The 17,423-nt window shown below is 39.3% G+C and overlaps 2 protein-coding genes and 1 long non-coding RNA gene across 3 annotated transcripts; 1 reads left to right on the plus strand and 2 right to left on the minus strand.

Annotated features, from left to right (window-relative positions):
• Positions 1–10,011: 10,011 nt before the first annotated feature.
• Positions 10,012–12,727, minus strand: LOC26529007 (chorion peroxidase). Its single transcript, XM_015177092.3, has 4 exons — positions 12,564–12,727; positions 10,722–12,459; positions 10,363–10,666; positions 10,012–10,301 (listed from the first exon to the last, which is right to left on the minus strand). The coding sequence occupies exons 1-4, from the start codon at positions 12,725–12,727 to the stop codon at positions 10,012–10,014; spliced, it is 2,496 nt and encodes an 831-aa protein (XP_015032578.1).
• On the plus strand, positions 11,207–12,986 carry LOC124459692. Its single transcript, XR_006953730.1, has 2 exons — positions 11,207–11,274; positions 11,369–12,986. It is a non-coding gene; the product is annotated as an uncharacterized LOC124459692 (long non-coding RNA).
• Positions 12,935–17,224, minus strand: LOC6649839 (nuclear pore complex protein Nup133). Its single transcript, XM_002071934.3, has 9 exons — positions 16,921–17,224; positions 16,691–16,865; positions 16,123–16,623; positions 15,752–16,064; positions 15,048–15,684; positions 14,773–14,980; positions 14,038–14,716; positions 13,432–13,973; positions 12,935–13,353 (listed from the first exon to the last, which is right to left on the minus strand). The coding sequence occupies exons 1-9, from the start codon at positions 17,109–17,111 to the stop codon at positions 12,973–12,975; spliced, it is 3,627 nt and encodes a 1,208-aa protein (XP_002071970.2). The 5' UTR covers positions 17,112–17,224; the 3' UTR covers positions 12,935–12,972.
• Positions 17,225–17,423: the final 199 nt, after the last annotated feature.

Genomic DNA, 17,423 nt, shown 5'->3' on the forward strand with positions numbered 1-17,423 from the left:
GTCCAGAAATTGAAATCATTTTAAGTAATTCAGTGTCATATTTACCTGTAACAAAAAGAAAGAAACGAGAGGTTAATTTAAATATTCAAATTTTATTTGCTACATAAATAAAATGCAAATAATAAACAAAAAAAAAAAATGCAATAACAGATCGATTTAACAATTCAATAGTATTTTTAAGAGACTTTAGACTTTTGTTGAGCAATTTCCATAATTAAATTTAATAAATTAAAAAGGTAACCCGTTTTTAAGACTATAAATATCTTGTTCGAAAATGTTTGGATTTATAGATTAAAGTGTTGGGGAATTCTTTGGCAAGCTGCATTAGTTTTTTTTTATTGTATTCTGAAGACTGCAAAAGTTAATTGAATTCTTTTTATGGCAGAGTTGTCTCATAAATATAAAACTGATTGACTTTTCAAACATCATCATGATGAATCATAAATGGAATGTCTATTAAAATGTTTGCTGCTTCAGTCAGTGTGGAAAATGATCTTTTAAGTTGAAGTGGTGGTCGGTTAGTTTGGACAATTTGGACTAAAGTGATGAAAAACCAACTAAAGACAAGAGAGGCCAAGCAGAGAAAAAGAGAGAGAGGAAGACACACACACACACATACAGACAGACAGACATAAAGAAGACAAGACAAGTTCAAACAAACCTGTGAAGGTGGTCCAACTTCAGTTTCACTCTCTTCGTCTGTTACTCTTTACCTCTCTCTCTCTCTATCGTTCTCTCTCCTACTAAGTTGGTGTCTCTGTTCTTCTTTTACTCAGTCTGACCCAAACACAATGAGAGGCTAAATGACAGATACACACATATTCACTCAGGGCTATTATGGTACAGGTAAGGAAGAAGAAGAGGAACACACACAACAACCGGGGAATGGACAATGGAAATAACTTTCAGGTGTAACTCCGTTTGGCTGTGTGTATGTAAGTGTGTGTGTGTTCTTCGTTTGTATGGGAATCAAGAGGCAGATGCATAATAACAAGAACAAAAGCAACGCGACTAATGTGAGAAGGAAATGTTTGAGAAAATTGAGATTCGAATAGCCAACACAAAACAAACGAATGAAAATAATTGAAAACCAGGGTTGCAATAACTTCATTTTCTATCTGATAGATAGATGAGAATCCGAATTCAATAATCCTGTCATAACTTTTTGATAAATACGTATTAATAGTCTGTATACAAAAATATATAGGACTCTTTCAAGAGATTAACACATTATAGGACCAAAATCTACTAGCTTAACTGTCATTTGTGTTATTTAGAAATATCATGTGGACAAAGGTATCAACTCCATAGGTAAATAATAAAGAGTAGTGATGTTGACGATGATGATAATGATGATGATTATCCCCCCCTCTTATGATGTAAAATGAATACAATGGAACTGCAAAAACTGAATGCAGCTGTTATGATGGGGTGTGTGTGTGTGTGTGTATGTGTGTGTGTGTGTGTGTGTATCTGTTAGATGCATTTTTACAACAGGTAATAGGTTGGATGCTGCCAAATGCCTGAAAATTGGCCAAGTCAAAGGAGGGCTAAGTGCCTGGATCAATTTTGGTTTTTCATCTCATTTCGTCTCTCTCTCTCTCTCTGTCTCTTTTTTTAAGGCGATGAATGCAGTTGAACTACCTGTAAGTAACAGAAAACCATCTATGTATGTATGTGTGTATGTGTATTTCCTTCCCCCTCGTTCTGCCCTCACTCACTCTCTCTCTCTCTATGTCGCTGTGTTTGGCATTCTCTTTGTCAATAAGCTTCTTTTCGCTTTTTGTGAATTTTTATTCTTTTTTTTTTTTTTTTGTTCTCATTGTGCTCTTCTTGTTCTTGCTCAGAGACTGGCAACAAAAAACATCAGCAGTAGCATCAACAGACGGAGAGCTGGCCGGCCAGCAGGTATTGTTTAGATCATTTATATATGTAAAGTCGTAAGTAGAAGAAACAGCAGATAGCCAGCCATCCATGGCAGATGGTTTTGTTCTTTTTGTCTTACCTCAACCTTCGCCCTCATCGTAAGTCTTGTTACCACTCCCCCGCTCTTGGCTTGTCTGTCAGTCAGTTAGGAATTGTGTGTTTCCTCTTTTTTCGTTTGCCATTTCTTGTAATCATTATCGACCATTACATGTCTCGGATAAAGCTTCAGTTGAATCAACTTGAATATTTGTTCTTCTATCATCATTTGATTTATATTAGTTGTAAATTTAAAAGATTCGGTTAAAAAAAGGCAAATAAATGATATTTCACACCAAGTTAATACATCAGTAAACATTTATGTTTGACTTTTAATCACTATTCTGATATATGTATCCCTCCTCCCACCTCTTCCCATTGTCCCATCGGTAGGCACGTAAATCAATGTGGTTAGTTAACCTCAAAGATTAATCGATAAATCGGTTTTATGCATGAATGCGGCGGTCATTCAACAAGTAATTCATTCCTCATCTTTCATTTCTGAATAGCTGGGAGAGTAAATGCAACAAATAAAACGGGGACTCAATAAAAAACCAGAGGCCTGTCTCAATTGAAAGTTTCAAAGTCAAAGTCTTTATATATATTCAAAAAGTTTAAGTTTTCCCCAAAAAAAAAATTGGGTCAACAAACTTGGCTAGGGCCTAAAACAGCTGCAGCAACTCGTCAATTATTGTAGTCAGAAAGCTTAGAAGATTTTGTTAGGCTTTACTCTAAGGTTTAATTTCAATCTTATGATCCGTTTTATTTAAAGATTGTAATAATTTTCGCCCAATGAGAATGAGAAAAAGCGTACGCAAAACTTGCATGAAACCATGAAACCAACGACACTTGTATAAATATTTATCATATGAATTTTTAATAAAGTTTCCAAAATAAAAAAAAAAAGAAAAATCCAGAGCAAAAGGGAGAGGGAATGCGGCGAAGTCAAGTCGAAAGCCCGAGGCAAAGAATTGCCAAGCGTAGCAGAAGTCAAAAACAAACTTTCAAATTTAACGAATATTGTTTTATTCCAAACAACTGGCGGCAGACATTTTATGCATGATATACATATACATACATGTATGTGTATGTATATGTATGTATGTATATGCATACTGGATATATACATGGAGAAATTGTGATGAACAAACCATCCCATCCATCCCATTAGCTACTCGATATTCGTTACTCTTGTGTTGAATAGATTTTTAATGCTCATATGAATGTCAAGTGCCATTGTCAAAGTCTAGTCTACACTTGACTGATTTTTGGCCCAAAAGAGGGGGCGGGGGCCGGAGATGGGTGGGGAGGGGGAGGCTAAACACAAAACGTAATCGTTCGACTGTAATAAGATGCTTTTGAAAGCTCGACAGGCGGTAAAATTTGTTAATAATGCAAATACTCACACACACTCACACTAACACAACATTGGAAAGGAAAGGAAATGCATGTTCTATTGTGCAAACATTTTGTCGAATTTGGGAAACATGCTGAGTAAATAGCAAATACATTTACATACAGTTATACAAATACATATATATAAGCAACTGTTGTTTATGTCAACCGAGATTAAATATGACAAAGGGTTTAAAAACAATGACAGGTATTTTCATTAGCGGCAAAGACATTATTTCATCTTAATTAATTTTTTGGCATTTAACCCTACTTCCTTGTTTGAAAACCCCCCCAAAGATCCTTGTTAGGGTCATAAATGATACTTTTTAATTTAATCGACAATTTGTTGCTTAGATTTTTCTTGGAAAATATCTTGTATACTTTAAGTTTGAATAATTTTTTACTCGATAAGCCTCAAAGGAATTTGCATATTCATACAGTCGAGTCCTGATAATTCGAAATGACAAGGGGATCAGTTTGTTTTCCCGATTTACGCAGAAATTCAAATTATCGCAAAATGCATAATTTTTGAATAACATAAAATTAGTTGGTTTGACACTTTTTTCTTGCAATTTTTCTATTTCATTTTCCAAACTAGTAAGACTATCAAAGACACTGTCTTCAAGACAGCCTATTGCATACTTAAAGGAGTTTATTTTCCCATTTCACAGTCCAAGGTCTGCCTATGTAATATCATTTGTTGGAAGAAAATGTGAAAGCCTACAAACTAACGAGTAGACCAAAATATGGAATTTCTGAAAATTCATTTTTTATAAATTTTTCATCAAGAGGATGGAATATTTTTTTTGATTTATTGTGATTTTGGATTTAGCGGGTCACAAATTATCGAGACTCGAGTGTTTTTGTATTTGAATCGTATGAATAATAAATAATTAACTTAAAAGCAAGAAAACTTTTTACCAGACTGTATACAAAAATTAATTACGAACGCCCACGCACACACACATACAGAGATATATATATATATATATATGTATATATACAGCATCCAGTTATAGGCTAAAAGGAGTCGAGAGTTGAGAGTTTGCGCGGCAACCAAAAAACCTGTACACAAATTATCTATAATAAAAATGCAAAACTTTCCATACATGAGTATGAGAGTATGAATGTGTGTGTGTGTGTGCGTATTGAGAGAAAAAAAGGGTTGAAGTTGGCAAAAACAAAAAACCAAAAAACAGAAGCGACATGTCGAAAATCAAAAACTCTGACTCTCCTGAGAGCAGCAGCAGCAGCAGCCGGAACAAATGACAGATGAAACGACGACGGTCGCGTCGTGGCTAAGGACGAGGAACGGAACGAGAGAAGGAACGAAGGTAAAAACGAATAGCAAAAGAACAGTTTACATTTCGGTATGCCGCCGCCGTCTGCTTATAAAAATTGCTCATTGTTCGTTGGATTCAGATCAAACCGGAATAACCCCTAATGAAAACAGCAATAGCTGAGGGAGCAACTGTTACCAAATCGATTAAATGTTATATGGTGAGACAACAACAACAACTACGGAAAGCGAGAGAGATAGAGCGAGACAGATATACATATGTATGTTTGTAACCACATCCGTTGCCGCCATATTAGACATTCGGGCGGCAAAAATAATTTATGCCCATTGCAAAGTGGGGCTAGACTAGACAGACTAGAAAGGAAATGGATCGATTAGACAACAACAACTGAGGAGAAAGGGGAATTCAAATCATAGCTAATCGAGAAAAATTTCATTGCCTACTTTTAAGATGATGCCATGCAAAATTTGTAATTTTCTTTTTTTTTTTCCTGAGGAACACGACACACACGTCGTGAAGTCTCGCGAGTCGTCTCGTCATCGTCATTCGCGCCAACTCGACTCGCTCGCTATGTTTTCTGCATTTTTTTAATAGATAGATACACATCTCAGCCGACAATTAACCCCCATCCCCCTAGACACTGCACCAAGCATCCCCCACGACTAACCACAAAGTGAATTTGAAAGAATCCCCCCGTCTCATACCCCAACCTCAACCACCACAGCTTTTGACTTGCCTAGAAAAGAGTCCTTTTCTTGTCCTAAATGAGAAAACTTTCTCGTCTTCTCACTCGAAATCAAAGCAATTTCATTAGAGGCAAAAACAAAAGCAGGAGAACAACAACAAAGATTAAGAGAGTGAGTGAGCGAGAGAGTGAGACAGAGAGAGAGAGAGTAAGAGAGGTTAATAGACCGATGCGTTGCTTTGGTAACTTTTACCAACTTTTTGCCCTTTTTGTATACACAAGATTAATGATGTCCTCTCCCCTATTCAAATATATTTCTCAGGGACTTTCATGTGCCTTATGATCCTGACTACATTTCCATTATAAATCATTATAAACACACACACACACAACATAGGAAAAGCAAACAAAAAATGATTTTTAGAAAAAAACAACGCCTAATTAGGCGCAACAATGCATTGATGATAAGCCTCAAAAGATTTGTGCGTGGGCATTCATACATATACATAAGTGTGTGTGAGAGAGAGAGAGAGGGAGAGAGAGATAGTGTGTACATGAGAGAGGAAACATATGGGCATTTACAAGAGAGAGAGAAAGAGGTATAAAAAAAAGAGATGGTAAGGTGGCCAGGTCAATTTAGAGAACTTTACTCTCTCTCTCTCTCTCTGTCTCATATAGACGAAGCATTCAATTGATAAGCAAATATTGTACATTTAACACTCGCTCTGCTCTTTCCCTTATAATAATTAATGAATTCCGTTAAATTTATTTACTTACTATAATCGTAATAAGTTTTCCTGTTTATTTCATTATGATTAATAAAACTTATTTTCTATGAATTTATTTTATTAAGATTTCTTGGAATTACACTTATTAAAAAACAAGTGTTTTTTTTTTTAAATTACAGGGACGGAAGAGGGCGTGGGAAAATTTTTAAACAAACGAAATCTGTGAGTTTACTTAAGCTAGTATATATACATATTAAATTTAAAGACTCTAACTAGTATATTTTTTCAGAAAAACAATTGTCGGGGCGAAAGGGGGCGTTGCCAAAATTTGAACTAAACTTGATCATTCTACCAAATTTGGTGGTTCTAGCTATTATAATTTCCGAGATCTAGGTATTCGGACGGGGGGGCAGGCGGACAAGGCTAGAGAATATATATATATTTTGTGGGATCGAAAAAGCTTCCTTCTTATTTAAGTAATTTGAATAAGCAACGTTTTAACAGACGACAAGTATGTGAATTTAAATAAACACCTTTCAATATCTCGAAAAGAATTAATTTTTGTTACATTTCAATTTGTAGTTTTAATCAAAATCAGCGACACTTTTGCTTCATATCTTATCAATTTCTAGTTCCCATTTCCATATTTTATTTCTATTTAGAACCTATCAATTACCACTAAGCCAAACTTATCTCAGATTTGTACTTGAAATGCAAACGAAGCGTTATCTTATCTTATTTTTTATATGCAAATAAACTGATGAATTATTTATACTCATGAACATTTTGGTTCATTGGGCTAACAACTCGGTTTTGTTTCTATCTTACTAACTTTTTTATTTTTTAAAACAACAACAATAACACAAATAGATACATTTTTGTTATGGCTATTGGTATGGAAAATCGATTTGACATTAAAAATTCATACTTAATGACACTTTGTCACGCGTTTTAACTTTTACAATTTTTCTCCACACACACGATAACAACAACAACAACTGACTGACTGCTAGAAAATGAATAACAATGGTAAAATAAACATAAATTGTTAAGTAAAATTAATTAACTAACAATAAGACTTACTAAGAACGTTATTTGTTAATTAATTTAGGTTGTCCTTTTTTTCGGAGAAATACTTGCTCGATATAGCATACGCCGGATATTACCTAGATCATTCTACATATGTACATATATGGGTCAATAATTGACAGAGTTGCCACTCCTCATAAAGTTTATCAGAGTCTGATATGTTTATTGCTTATAGTAATTCATTTGTTAACCAGGCAATATTTGTTTAGTTGTTATTGTAGTAATTGCATTACAATAAATGGGACTAGTAGGCAAGGCACAGGGGCAAGGGGCAGACCAAGCAGAGGCAGCCACGCTTATTCATTCAATTTGCGGGCACGGGCATGGGCACAGGCACACGTTTTGCATTACACACACGACGATGACGATGGCGCTGGCAACGAACGACAACCCTGACCTACAAAATGGCAAATAAAACAAAACGGCAGCAGCAACACCAACAACAACAACAGCAGCAACAATAAAACGCGACTGCTGTTGCCCCTTGCAGTGGTTGTTGTTGTTGTTGGTGCTAGTCGGTTTGCATTTTGCCGCTTTAACCGAGTTTACATTGAATTTTATAAATAAATTAAAGGGTTGCCATCACCAGCGAGCAATATGAAATTGATGTGGAGGCGGAATGGGGGCATGGCATGGCATGGGGGGTCAATCAGAGCCGGGGCCGGTAATTTGCTGCCTTGTAATGCTTAAACGCGACTATTTTAGTTGATTAGATAACTTATTTAACATTTTTCACGTGCTATCGCAGTCTCTCTCTCTCTCTCCCTCTCTCTTGCATACACTCACACACACACTCTTTCTATATTTCTCTTTGTCACAGTGGGCCTGTGCATTTTTTGTTTTTCAAATTTCAATAACCTAACTCATATTCTAACCCGGGGCTTTAAATTGTTTAGTTTCACTTGTAATTTTTTAATACCTAAATGAAATATTGTAATATTTAAGGAAGTCAAATGCACCATTCCTTTCGAATTATCTCATTCTCTTTCGCACTCACACACTTTTTGATCTCATTTTGATTAAAAAGTTTTATCTGCACTTTGCTGCTTTCTTTCTTTATGTTTAAGCCACATTTACATTTACATATTGTTTCCATTTGCTTTGCTTTGCTTCTCGTTTCTTTCGTTTTTATTTCGTTTCTTGGATGTGCCATCAACTTTCTCTTTTTGTTTTTTTGGTTTTTGCTTGGACTATAAATAGAACTGAGTGAGCATCAATATCAAATACAAAAAATATTCATTCATTTTTCATATATACATTTGACATTTTGAATCTTTGTTTCATTTGTTTTAACAGTTGTTGCACCTTCTGTGGCGGCGGCTGCTGATGCTGCTGCAACTGTTTACAAAACTGTTGGAGAGCAGCTGCGCAGCATTTTATGAGCGTGAGAGAGCATTTTTTTTTTATTTTTAGCTCTCTCGCTATCTAACTGTATGTTGGTGGCGCTCTTTCTCTCTTTCCCTCTCTCGCACATAATAGAATGCAAAACATCAGTTTTTTTTTTGATTCTCTCGTTTATTTTTTTCTGCCTTTTTCACTTATTTTCACTCACCTGGTCGATCCAATGACTGTCTGCGACTCATTGGCAAAATATTTGATGCGCCTTGTGTTGCGTTTCTTTGGGGGGAGGGTGAGGGTGGAATTAGAAGAGACGACAAGATGTTGACTTCAACGCAAGAATTTAACTAAATTTGATTGCTTCATTTGTATGTTGCTCCTGATGATGTTGTTGGACACTTAGGCATAAATATTGCATTATTATTATTATTTTCTTTTATTTTTTTATGTGCTGTGGTGTTTTGTTTGGTGTTGCTGCACACGCACGCACACACTCACACACATTCACTCACACTCGCACTCACACTCTCGCACACGCACACACACACACACGCTCGCGCGTCACGTCAATGAACGGAGGAATCACAACTCGCTGTTGTTGCTGTTGCTCGCCTTTTACGCATATTTCCGCAATGGTTTAAACACTTTTTCACTAGCACCTCAGTTTGGTTACATTTTTCACAAATTTTTCAGCATATTCCTCCAATTTTGAACAAATTGCAGCTCTTGTATTTGTTACGCACGGCCGTGGAAAGTGGAAATTACGAGCACCGCCGCCGACAAACAAAGGGAAAATGGCTGAATGTCTCGATGCCGATAGATAGTTATCGATATGTCGTAGACAAAAAGAGGTAGAGAAAAAAGGGGCAAAAGTGGGGCTGAAACTAATACGTTTAAACACGGCCAACAATTCACAATTACTTCACTTTCTATTAGCGCCGACCAAAAAGTACATTGCGACAACTAATTTGCTAAAATTCCACACTTTACGAGACGCGTGGCTCATATATTTACAGCATTTCGTTCCCGCACTTTTGACGTTGGTGGTGAAATTTGTTGCGTTTGGGAATCATCGCAAGGTTGTTATTTGCCAAATATCGATTATTATTTGCCAAATATCGATAACCAGACATACGCTACGATAACTCTTACGTTCTTTACGTAATGAGTGAAACGTCAAACCAAAAAGTACCAACGGCGAACATATGACTTTTGGCGGTATTGTACCGAGCTTTGACTTTTTGTAGCATTTCAGCACTTATTATTTATATTATTGTTATTAATTATTATTATCATTTAGTATAGGACACAAATGTTAAAATAGCAACATAGTTAAGTTAGATAAGTAGAAAAAGTTTGTCTTTGTTTTTTTTTTTATATATTTCTTATGTTAAATTAAATTAATTTTATTCTTTAATTTTTCATTTTATCAAAAAATAATTACTTGTAACGGACAACAAATACCAAAAGAAATTAGTAACATTTATCTGTATTTTAGGAAGGTTATGAACATTCAGTTAGAAATGGTGACATTGCCGTTGTCAAGTGACCTATTCTCCACTCCCATTACTCGCACCAACGTCATAGAGCGACTGAAGCCCGCCTTGTGCAATTTTGGATATTGTTTGGCATCTGCCCAAGGAGCAAAATCAAAATCATAGCCCGGCAGATCATGACAGTTTACATAGCGATTGCCATTCATTCGGTGACGTTCCATAACGTGTTCACGGATCCGTGTAATGCCATCCGAATTACGACAGATGATGGCCGCCAAGCTTGTCTTATAGATCTCTGCCAATTGACCTGCAAGATGGAAAAGGATTTGCAAAACAACTAGTTTAACTAGTCTTCAGACCTGTCCTACCTTTTGTGAACCGCTGTGGCCCTATTTTGCGTTCGTACCAATGAGAATCGCCGAGCTTAATCCGAAGAAACTGATCCGAGACCATACAGCTGAGGAGAGGACCAAATATGGCGCCTTCCATTGGCGGTTCACTAAGCGCACCGGTATAGACATCCACATCTTGGGGCGATGTATATATTTGCTTAATGGAATCAAGCGTATAGTTGTCCACAGCCTGGGCCATCTGCTCCCAAGTGTCAACGGGCGGAAGACGACAATGATGCCGGAACACTGGATAGCTGGGAATTCCATGATCTCGGCCACGCTGCGTAGTTAAATCAATAAATCGTCGAGCTACTATTGGAATTGGCACATCTCACCTGAATATTAAGCGAGACCAAGTCCAGTCCACATACAGGGACCTTATCCTCGGCGGTTCCTTGAAACAGCTTTTGGGTGACTTCTAGAGAGAAAAAGCGATCAACTTGCATGACTGGGGTATTGGCGGCCGAAAGGAGTGCATGATCGATTCCGTGCTCCTTCCACAATGAGAACGGATTGAAGAGCATCTTATGCAGCTCCATGGCTTCGGGCGTACTATTGTCACGGGACACATTAAAGAGTCCCGGCAAAAGGGTGTGGGCAAATCGAAAAGCAGCCGAGGCAAAGCAGTTGGCTATAGTGGGATTCACTTCGGGATCATATGTATCGGGTTCATCAAGATTATGGCTTGAGGGGAGTAGACCCTTTGTTTCGCTTAGATTGCGACCCAGTAGAACGGGCAGAAACTCATTGTACGTTATGTGCGCCATTTGCGCTCCTAGAATCTTGCGAGCTTCCTGAAATAAACGCTCATCATCCCATTCCGGATTGGTTTTCTGCAATCCCCTGGCAAGATAGTTGTGATGCCTGGCCCACAATAGATGCATTGAGGTGAGTAGTAGATTCTCATTGGCTCGATCATCGCCCGACTCAAAGCAATATTTTCCCTGTCGTGTCATCTGTACACGATTACATCCATCATCAGGATTCGAGGATATGGGCAAGAGTTCACGTCCATCATCGGTTAGGTACATGCGCAGGGTGCCATTGGCATAGCTTCGCAGTTGACTCTGGCGCTGCTCAAGATTGCCATAGACAACGGAGCCATCGAGAAAAGCGGTGGCCTGATTCAGTTGCATTCTGGGACCGAATCTGCCAGTGGGCGCCGGAGCCGATCTGACAAAGTTCATACAACTGAGATTGTATTGCTTGTAGTAGGGATCGTCGGGCAGAATTTCCACGGCAAAACATTCCGGATGCTGTTCACGTGTGCTCTCTACACAGCAGTCAATCGATTCGCCCTCCTGAGACGTGGTCAGCGAAGTGGCCGTTATGTCATGATCCATGAACTGGCCAAACACGGCCAGCATTACAGTGAAATTCGAATCCGTCTCATAACTTGATCGATGTATATTCAAGGAGACTTGACGGGCCGAAGGTAAACGACCATAATGGCTTGCCCTAGGACTGGCAATGCCATCCTCATAATCCGGCGACACCATGCGACGATAGGGGACCATTGAAGCTCCGTATGTGCGCGGATGCTCCCTATTATTGCATACGCCCGTTGGTCGTCTATAACGAGAATTGAAATCGCAATCGAGACGCAAGACAGTCGGATCGGGCAGCACTATACGTGGTCCCCATCCGATATTGTCGCGTCCCGGATTCTTGGTGTAATTAAATCTCTTGGCAATATCAAACGTAGCATGATTCTCCACATAGCCGCGTCGGGCCAATTTACGGGCCTCCGGATTGGTGCTCAACGAACGATAATGACGAAATGCTGGTGTGTTCACTGCACTCGGCCGAAGGCCTTCTTCAAAGATTTCCCGATCACCCAGTGCCTTGATGCCAGCACTAACAGCCTGGGCGCCTTCTTGGCGACTCAATGTCTCAGATCTGGATTTCAAGGCCCATTCAGCCTCTGGCTCATCGGGCAGCGGTTTCTTTGGAGTTGGCTCCAATGTCTCGTTTGTGGTTACGAAAAAGAAACTAGGACTACCATCTTCATTGGCATTGCCAAGGGAATTACTGAAAGCCAACGCCAGGCACAAAGCGGCAATAACTATGACACTGTGTGGGTAACGGATGGAGAGGGGGCAGGAAAGTGAAATCGTTTTGTGGTTAATCAGTTAACAAAACGTTTTGCAGGTAGACAATAATGAGGGGACACTTACACAATGGTAATGCCCATGCAACATTGCAACTGTTTGATTTTACTACGACGTGAACGTGGTGAAACTCCACCCGGAAATACATAATCAGGTCCTGGTCCTTGATAAGGTGGCAGCAATACGTAGCCCGAATTTCCCGCGGCCAATGGTGTTGTTTCATCCGCCATAGTTGAAGCACAACTGATGTCAGTCCAACCAAGTTTGCTCGCAGACTTTGCTCATAGTGTTAGCACTTGGTGGGTTTCCACTCCTCCTCCTCCATCATTTAGCCACACATGAGATACTTTCGCCGGCTGAGCTGCCACACAAAGCTGACACAAGCTGTATAATGTCTTATAATATCTTATAACAACAACACCAACAGCAACTGGTACTTAACATTTCTCTCCATAAATTTATAGATTAAAGTTTATTATTGAACATCCATATCCTCCGCAGGATTCTTAAACATATTAGTAGCATACTCGTAAGTGAGCTTTAAGAGATATTGAAACGATTTCTGTTGTGGCAAATCGCCCAATTCGTTGCTATCTAAAAATTCTTCCATTGGAGGTAAATAATTTTCACCCTCTTCCCCAATCAGCTGAGAGATTTCAATAATGCGGAAAAATAACATTTTTTGCATATACTCTACGGCATTATTGGGATCATAATCTGTCCAATTATCGCGTCGTATGGCTGCACACCAGATTTTGCGACGCATCTCATACGGATGCTCCACATAGTTCAATAGCTCCAGAGCCTTGCGGAATTCTCCTTCACTGGCAGTGTCATTCTCTTCCGCAATAAATAACTAAAGAAAACACAAAAAAAAAAAACCAACAATTAGTTGGAAACACATCATTTTAAATCTTTCGTTTGATGTACTTACATTTATAATCTCTTCTACTTTGAGAACCTTCTGATCGCTGGAATCGTAGCCAAAATTTTGCAATATATCATGACCCAAATGCGATTGATATTCAACAATTGTTAGATCGGTATTTATTTTCTCCACATTTGCAGTCATATCCGAATCACTGGCGGCTAAGGCGGCCAATTTGGCCAGCGATAACATTGATTTCTTGCGAGACACAAACTCGGTCTCATTTTGGGCCAACTCGTCGAGAACCTTGGCTGTCCTCTCGAAATCGCCATTCAATACTAGTTGAATCCAACCCAGAGACGGATGGTCGCGCATGAATTGCGCCAATGCTGTCTGATTACCCTTGAAACGTTCAAAGACCTCACCATGGCGATTCTGACGCATATGCCAATTGATGGCAAATTGCGAGAAATCATATTCCTCATATTTGCGTGTATAATCATCCAAACGATCCTTATCCTTGGTCTCATCGCAGATAATCACCAGACTCTGGAAATCTAGATATTTCTCAGCCAGCTTGGCTGCATACTGGTACTGTCGTTCTTTGACTGGAAAACAGGTTATAAATGGGATTAAGGGATCTCTTAATGAAATGAAATGCCAGATCCTTACTTAACATTGAGATTAACTCCCGACGCTGAGCCTCAAATTGTTGCTGCAATACATTAAATTTTTCAGTTTCACGTACACTTTCGAGATAGTTTTTGCGTCCCTCCAATACAACATCGACAAGTTCGCTGATTTGTTGATATAGCTGCTGCTTCAGTTCCGTTTCACTGACGCTATGCGTTCCAAAGCGAACGCTTAGATGGATTAGGCGGGTCAATGTATCACGTACACCGGCATTGCCCGACATGGCTGTCCACGGCAAATTCTCAAAGGAGGCCAGTTTATCATTGTGCAATTGAAAGCTACTGGAATGCTGTTCCCGATATCTAAATACCATGTCAAGAATCTCCAGCACAATTACATTAATATCGCATATGGAATGCGCCACAGACAATGTTGTCTGTTGCTGGGCAGCAATACGCTCATCTGCCATGTCCGCCAATGTCTCAAATATACATTGCATATTACAGATTTTCACGTAGAATATATCCTGAGTGGTTAGACTGCCGTATGGCTTCTCCTCCCACAATGCGACAGTCGTATCAATGGCCTCTTCAATCAGTTTAGGCATTTTGGTCTGTAAAGAGCGTAGGGCGAGGGCAGCAATGATTTTCTCACTGATATCAGACAAAATATAGCCGGTGGGCTTGAGCACATTGCTGCCACAAGGAATGGCATTGAGCTGGAAAAGAATTCACTCTTTAGTTAAGCATGACAAGACCAAATGAAATCACAAACCTTATCCCAAACTCCGCTGGAATGAAGAAATTCAATGAAATGCTGCATGGCAACGACTTTGTCGCGTAGCTGATTGATGATTTGCATTGAACGTGAGCTACCCAAACCATGACGATTACTTTCCTGTTGCTCCTCGATAGTGTCTTCCCATCGCGGATCGGCAATGGGAAGATCTTCAGCCAGATCTTCGGCAATGGTAATAACAATTCTAGAAAGCAAAGCAAAGAAAATTGTAAGTTGAAGAAAGTTGTGGTTTAAATTCTTAACCTATTTACCTATCCAATTTATAGGCATCCAAGGGTGCTCCATTCGGATCGGCTTCGGCCACATTTCGCAATAATTCGCCAACAATTGTCTTAACCATATTGTGGTTGCCTTTCACGCAATACAAAAAGGCCGCTTTAAGATGGCCAACTTCGTCGGTTAATTCATTATACACATCATCTGGATCTATATCGAACATATTCAGATTGTTTGAGCTGGACAACTGTATTGATTGCTCAGCGTTGACGCTGAAGCTTCCATTGAAAGATGTGGGTGCAAATAGATCTGGTGTATGGCAAGAGCTCATATTCAGCATGTCGGTGCTATCAAAATCACCAGGGGTTATGCTGACTAGACCATGGGTTCGACTAAAGAAAAGCGGCAAACGATTGCATACCGCAGCGCTCAAAATGCGATCATCGTGCAAATGGAACTCAATCTTTTCAGCCTCGACTTCGGCGGTGGGCACAGATTGGGACAAATGCAAGGGATATACTGTCTTGGGTGTGTATAAATAAAAATGGCTGCTGGTCACTATGAACCGAAGGCAGAGACAATCCTGTACGGTCTTTGGACTAAAGAATTTGTTAAGTTTCAATGGTGTAAAGGAATCCAGGAACATAGATTCTGCTAATGGACTCGTCACCACTGGAAAAGAAGACATTAGTTGAAGAAAAAGAGCTCTACAAAACCTACTCCAACCAATCCAACTTACCGACACCATAGCACATCTGTGGTGCATGCGATTGGTTGACTGCTCCAGCCAAAATATAGGCCTTGCCCTTGGTTACATGGTAGTCCAATAGATGTAAGTCAATCTCTGTATTATCTGCTGGTAATCTTATATTCCAGAATTTTTGCTGGAACTCCTCGCGTATTTTTCGCACTAATTCCACATCTTCGAAGATTAGGTTCTCGGCATTGCCTTTTTTGGACAAACTCCATCGTTGGATGGAACGATCTGTCAGAACAGAGACAATGGTTTCACCTTCCAAAGAGTTGCTCTCACAGCACATGCCCACCAGATACTACAAAAGATAAGAGATTAGTTTAAACTTTAAGATAGTCAATTCTTTACTTATTCACCTGATCCTTCTCGCCACCAGTCGAGCCGATTAGTATAGATGCAAATTTCTTGCCAAAGCCCCCCAAGAGACTTGTGGCCGGCTTAATGATCTTATGATGCAATGTGTATCGTCCTTTTGTCAGAGCCACTCGCAAAAAGACCAGATTGCTGGTTGAAGTAACTGCCAGGAATCCTTGCTGAGTGGGTAAATTTAATAGTTGAACAAACTCTTGTCCCGCTAGTATGGACAGATCTACAGAATTGCCATCATGGGCAATGGATGACCAATAGCGTACATCCCCAGTGGAGGAAACAGCTATGCAGGAAGCAGTCTGCTGGCCCTCTGTCTGAAAAACTGAGATTAAGCCGCTTTTATGGGCCAAATCACTATATGGCAAGGTTAGTTCACGGCATTGGGCTAATGTTCCACCACGTCTCTGTTGTTTGGCACCCCGAGGTGGGGATCCGACTTTTGTGGAATCTTTGTACTGCCAAATTAACAAACGACGTCCTTGAACCACCTGTCAAATAATGGGCAAGCCAATTTATAAACACTCAAAAGCTTCAAAGGGCATGACAAAGACTCACCCAAGCCCAACCATTTTGTGAAACTTTTGCGGAAACTGTGCCCGGCAATGCACCAGCAAAAGTCAAGGCTTCGTTGACAACCACCGGCAAGGGGCAGCCATAACTTTCCACGGCATTGTAGTCCGAGCGGATTCCCGGTATGGATTGTGTTGAGCGCACCGAAAGGCTTAGGCGACTAAATTGTAGGAGTTTAAATGTGTGTGTAATAACCAAATCTTTACACTACTTACCTATTATGTAGATTCTTCCTCAATCCTCCTGAAAGTGGACTTGGAGCGAAACTAGCGTTGCCGCCAAAACCTGATTTGCCAACCGGCGTAGCACCAGACGCTGGCATGCTACGTCGTACACCCGATATAGATTCTCGGGATCGGGATAATCCATATAATTGCTTTTGAATGCTGCGATCCATTTCAAACATAAATAAATTAATAACAAACTGTTTAATTAAACATGTGTTTTAAAAAATAAAACAATTTTGTCGGCACATTTACAACGACCCGTATAGGTAACACCGCGTTCCCTTGAATGCCAAGGACAACATCGATAGCTATCGATAATTATGGCAAGTTAATCTTATAAACGTTTTTAAAAGGATTAAAATATTAATAGATTTTTCGGAACACAAAATTTTAATTTAAATCTATAAATTGTTAAACAATTGTTTTTATATTTCTTTAAAATAACATTTCATAAATCGTTTTGCCATCGATGGTTTTCTCATCTCTAATTC

This window comes from Drosophila willistoni, chromosome 3R (assembly GCF_018902025.1).
Source record: "Drosophila willistoni isolate 14030-0811.24 chromosome 3R, UCI_dwil_1.1, whole genome shotgun sequence".
NCBI lineage: Eukaryota > Metazoa > Arthropoda > Insecta > Diptera > Drosophilidae > Drosophila > Drosophila willistoni.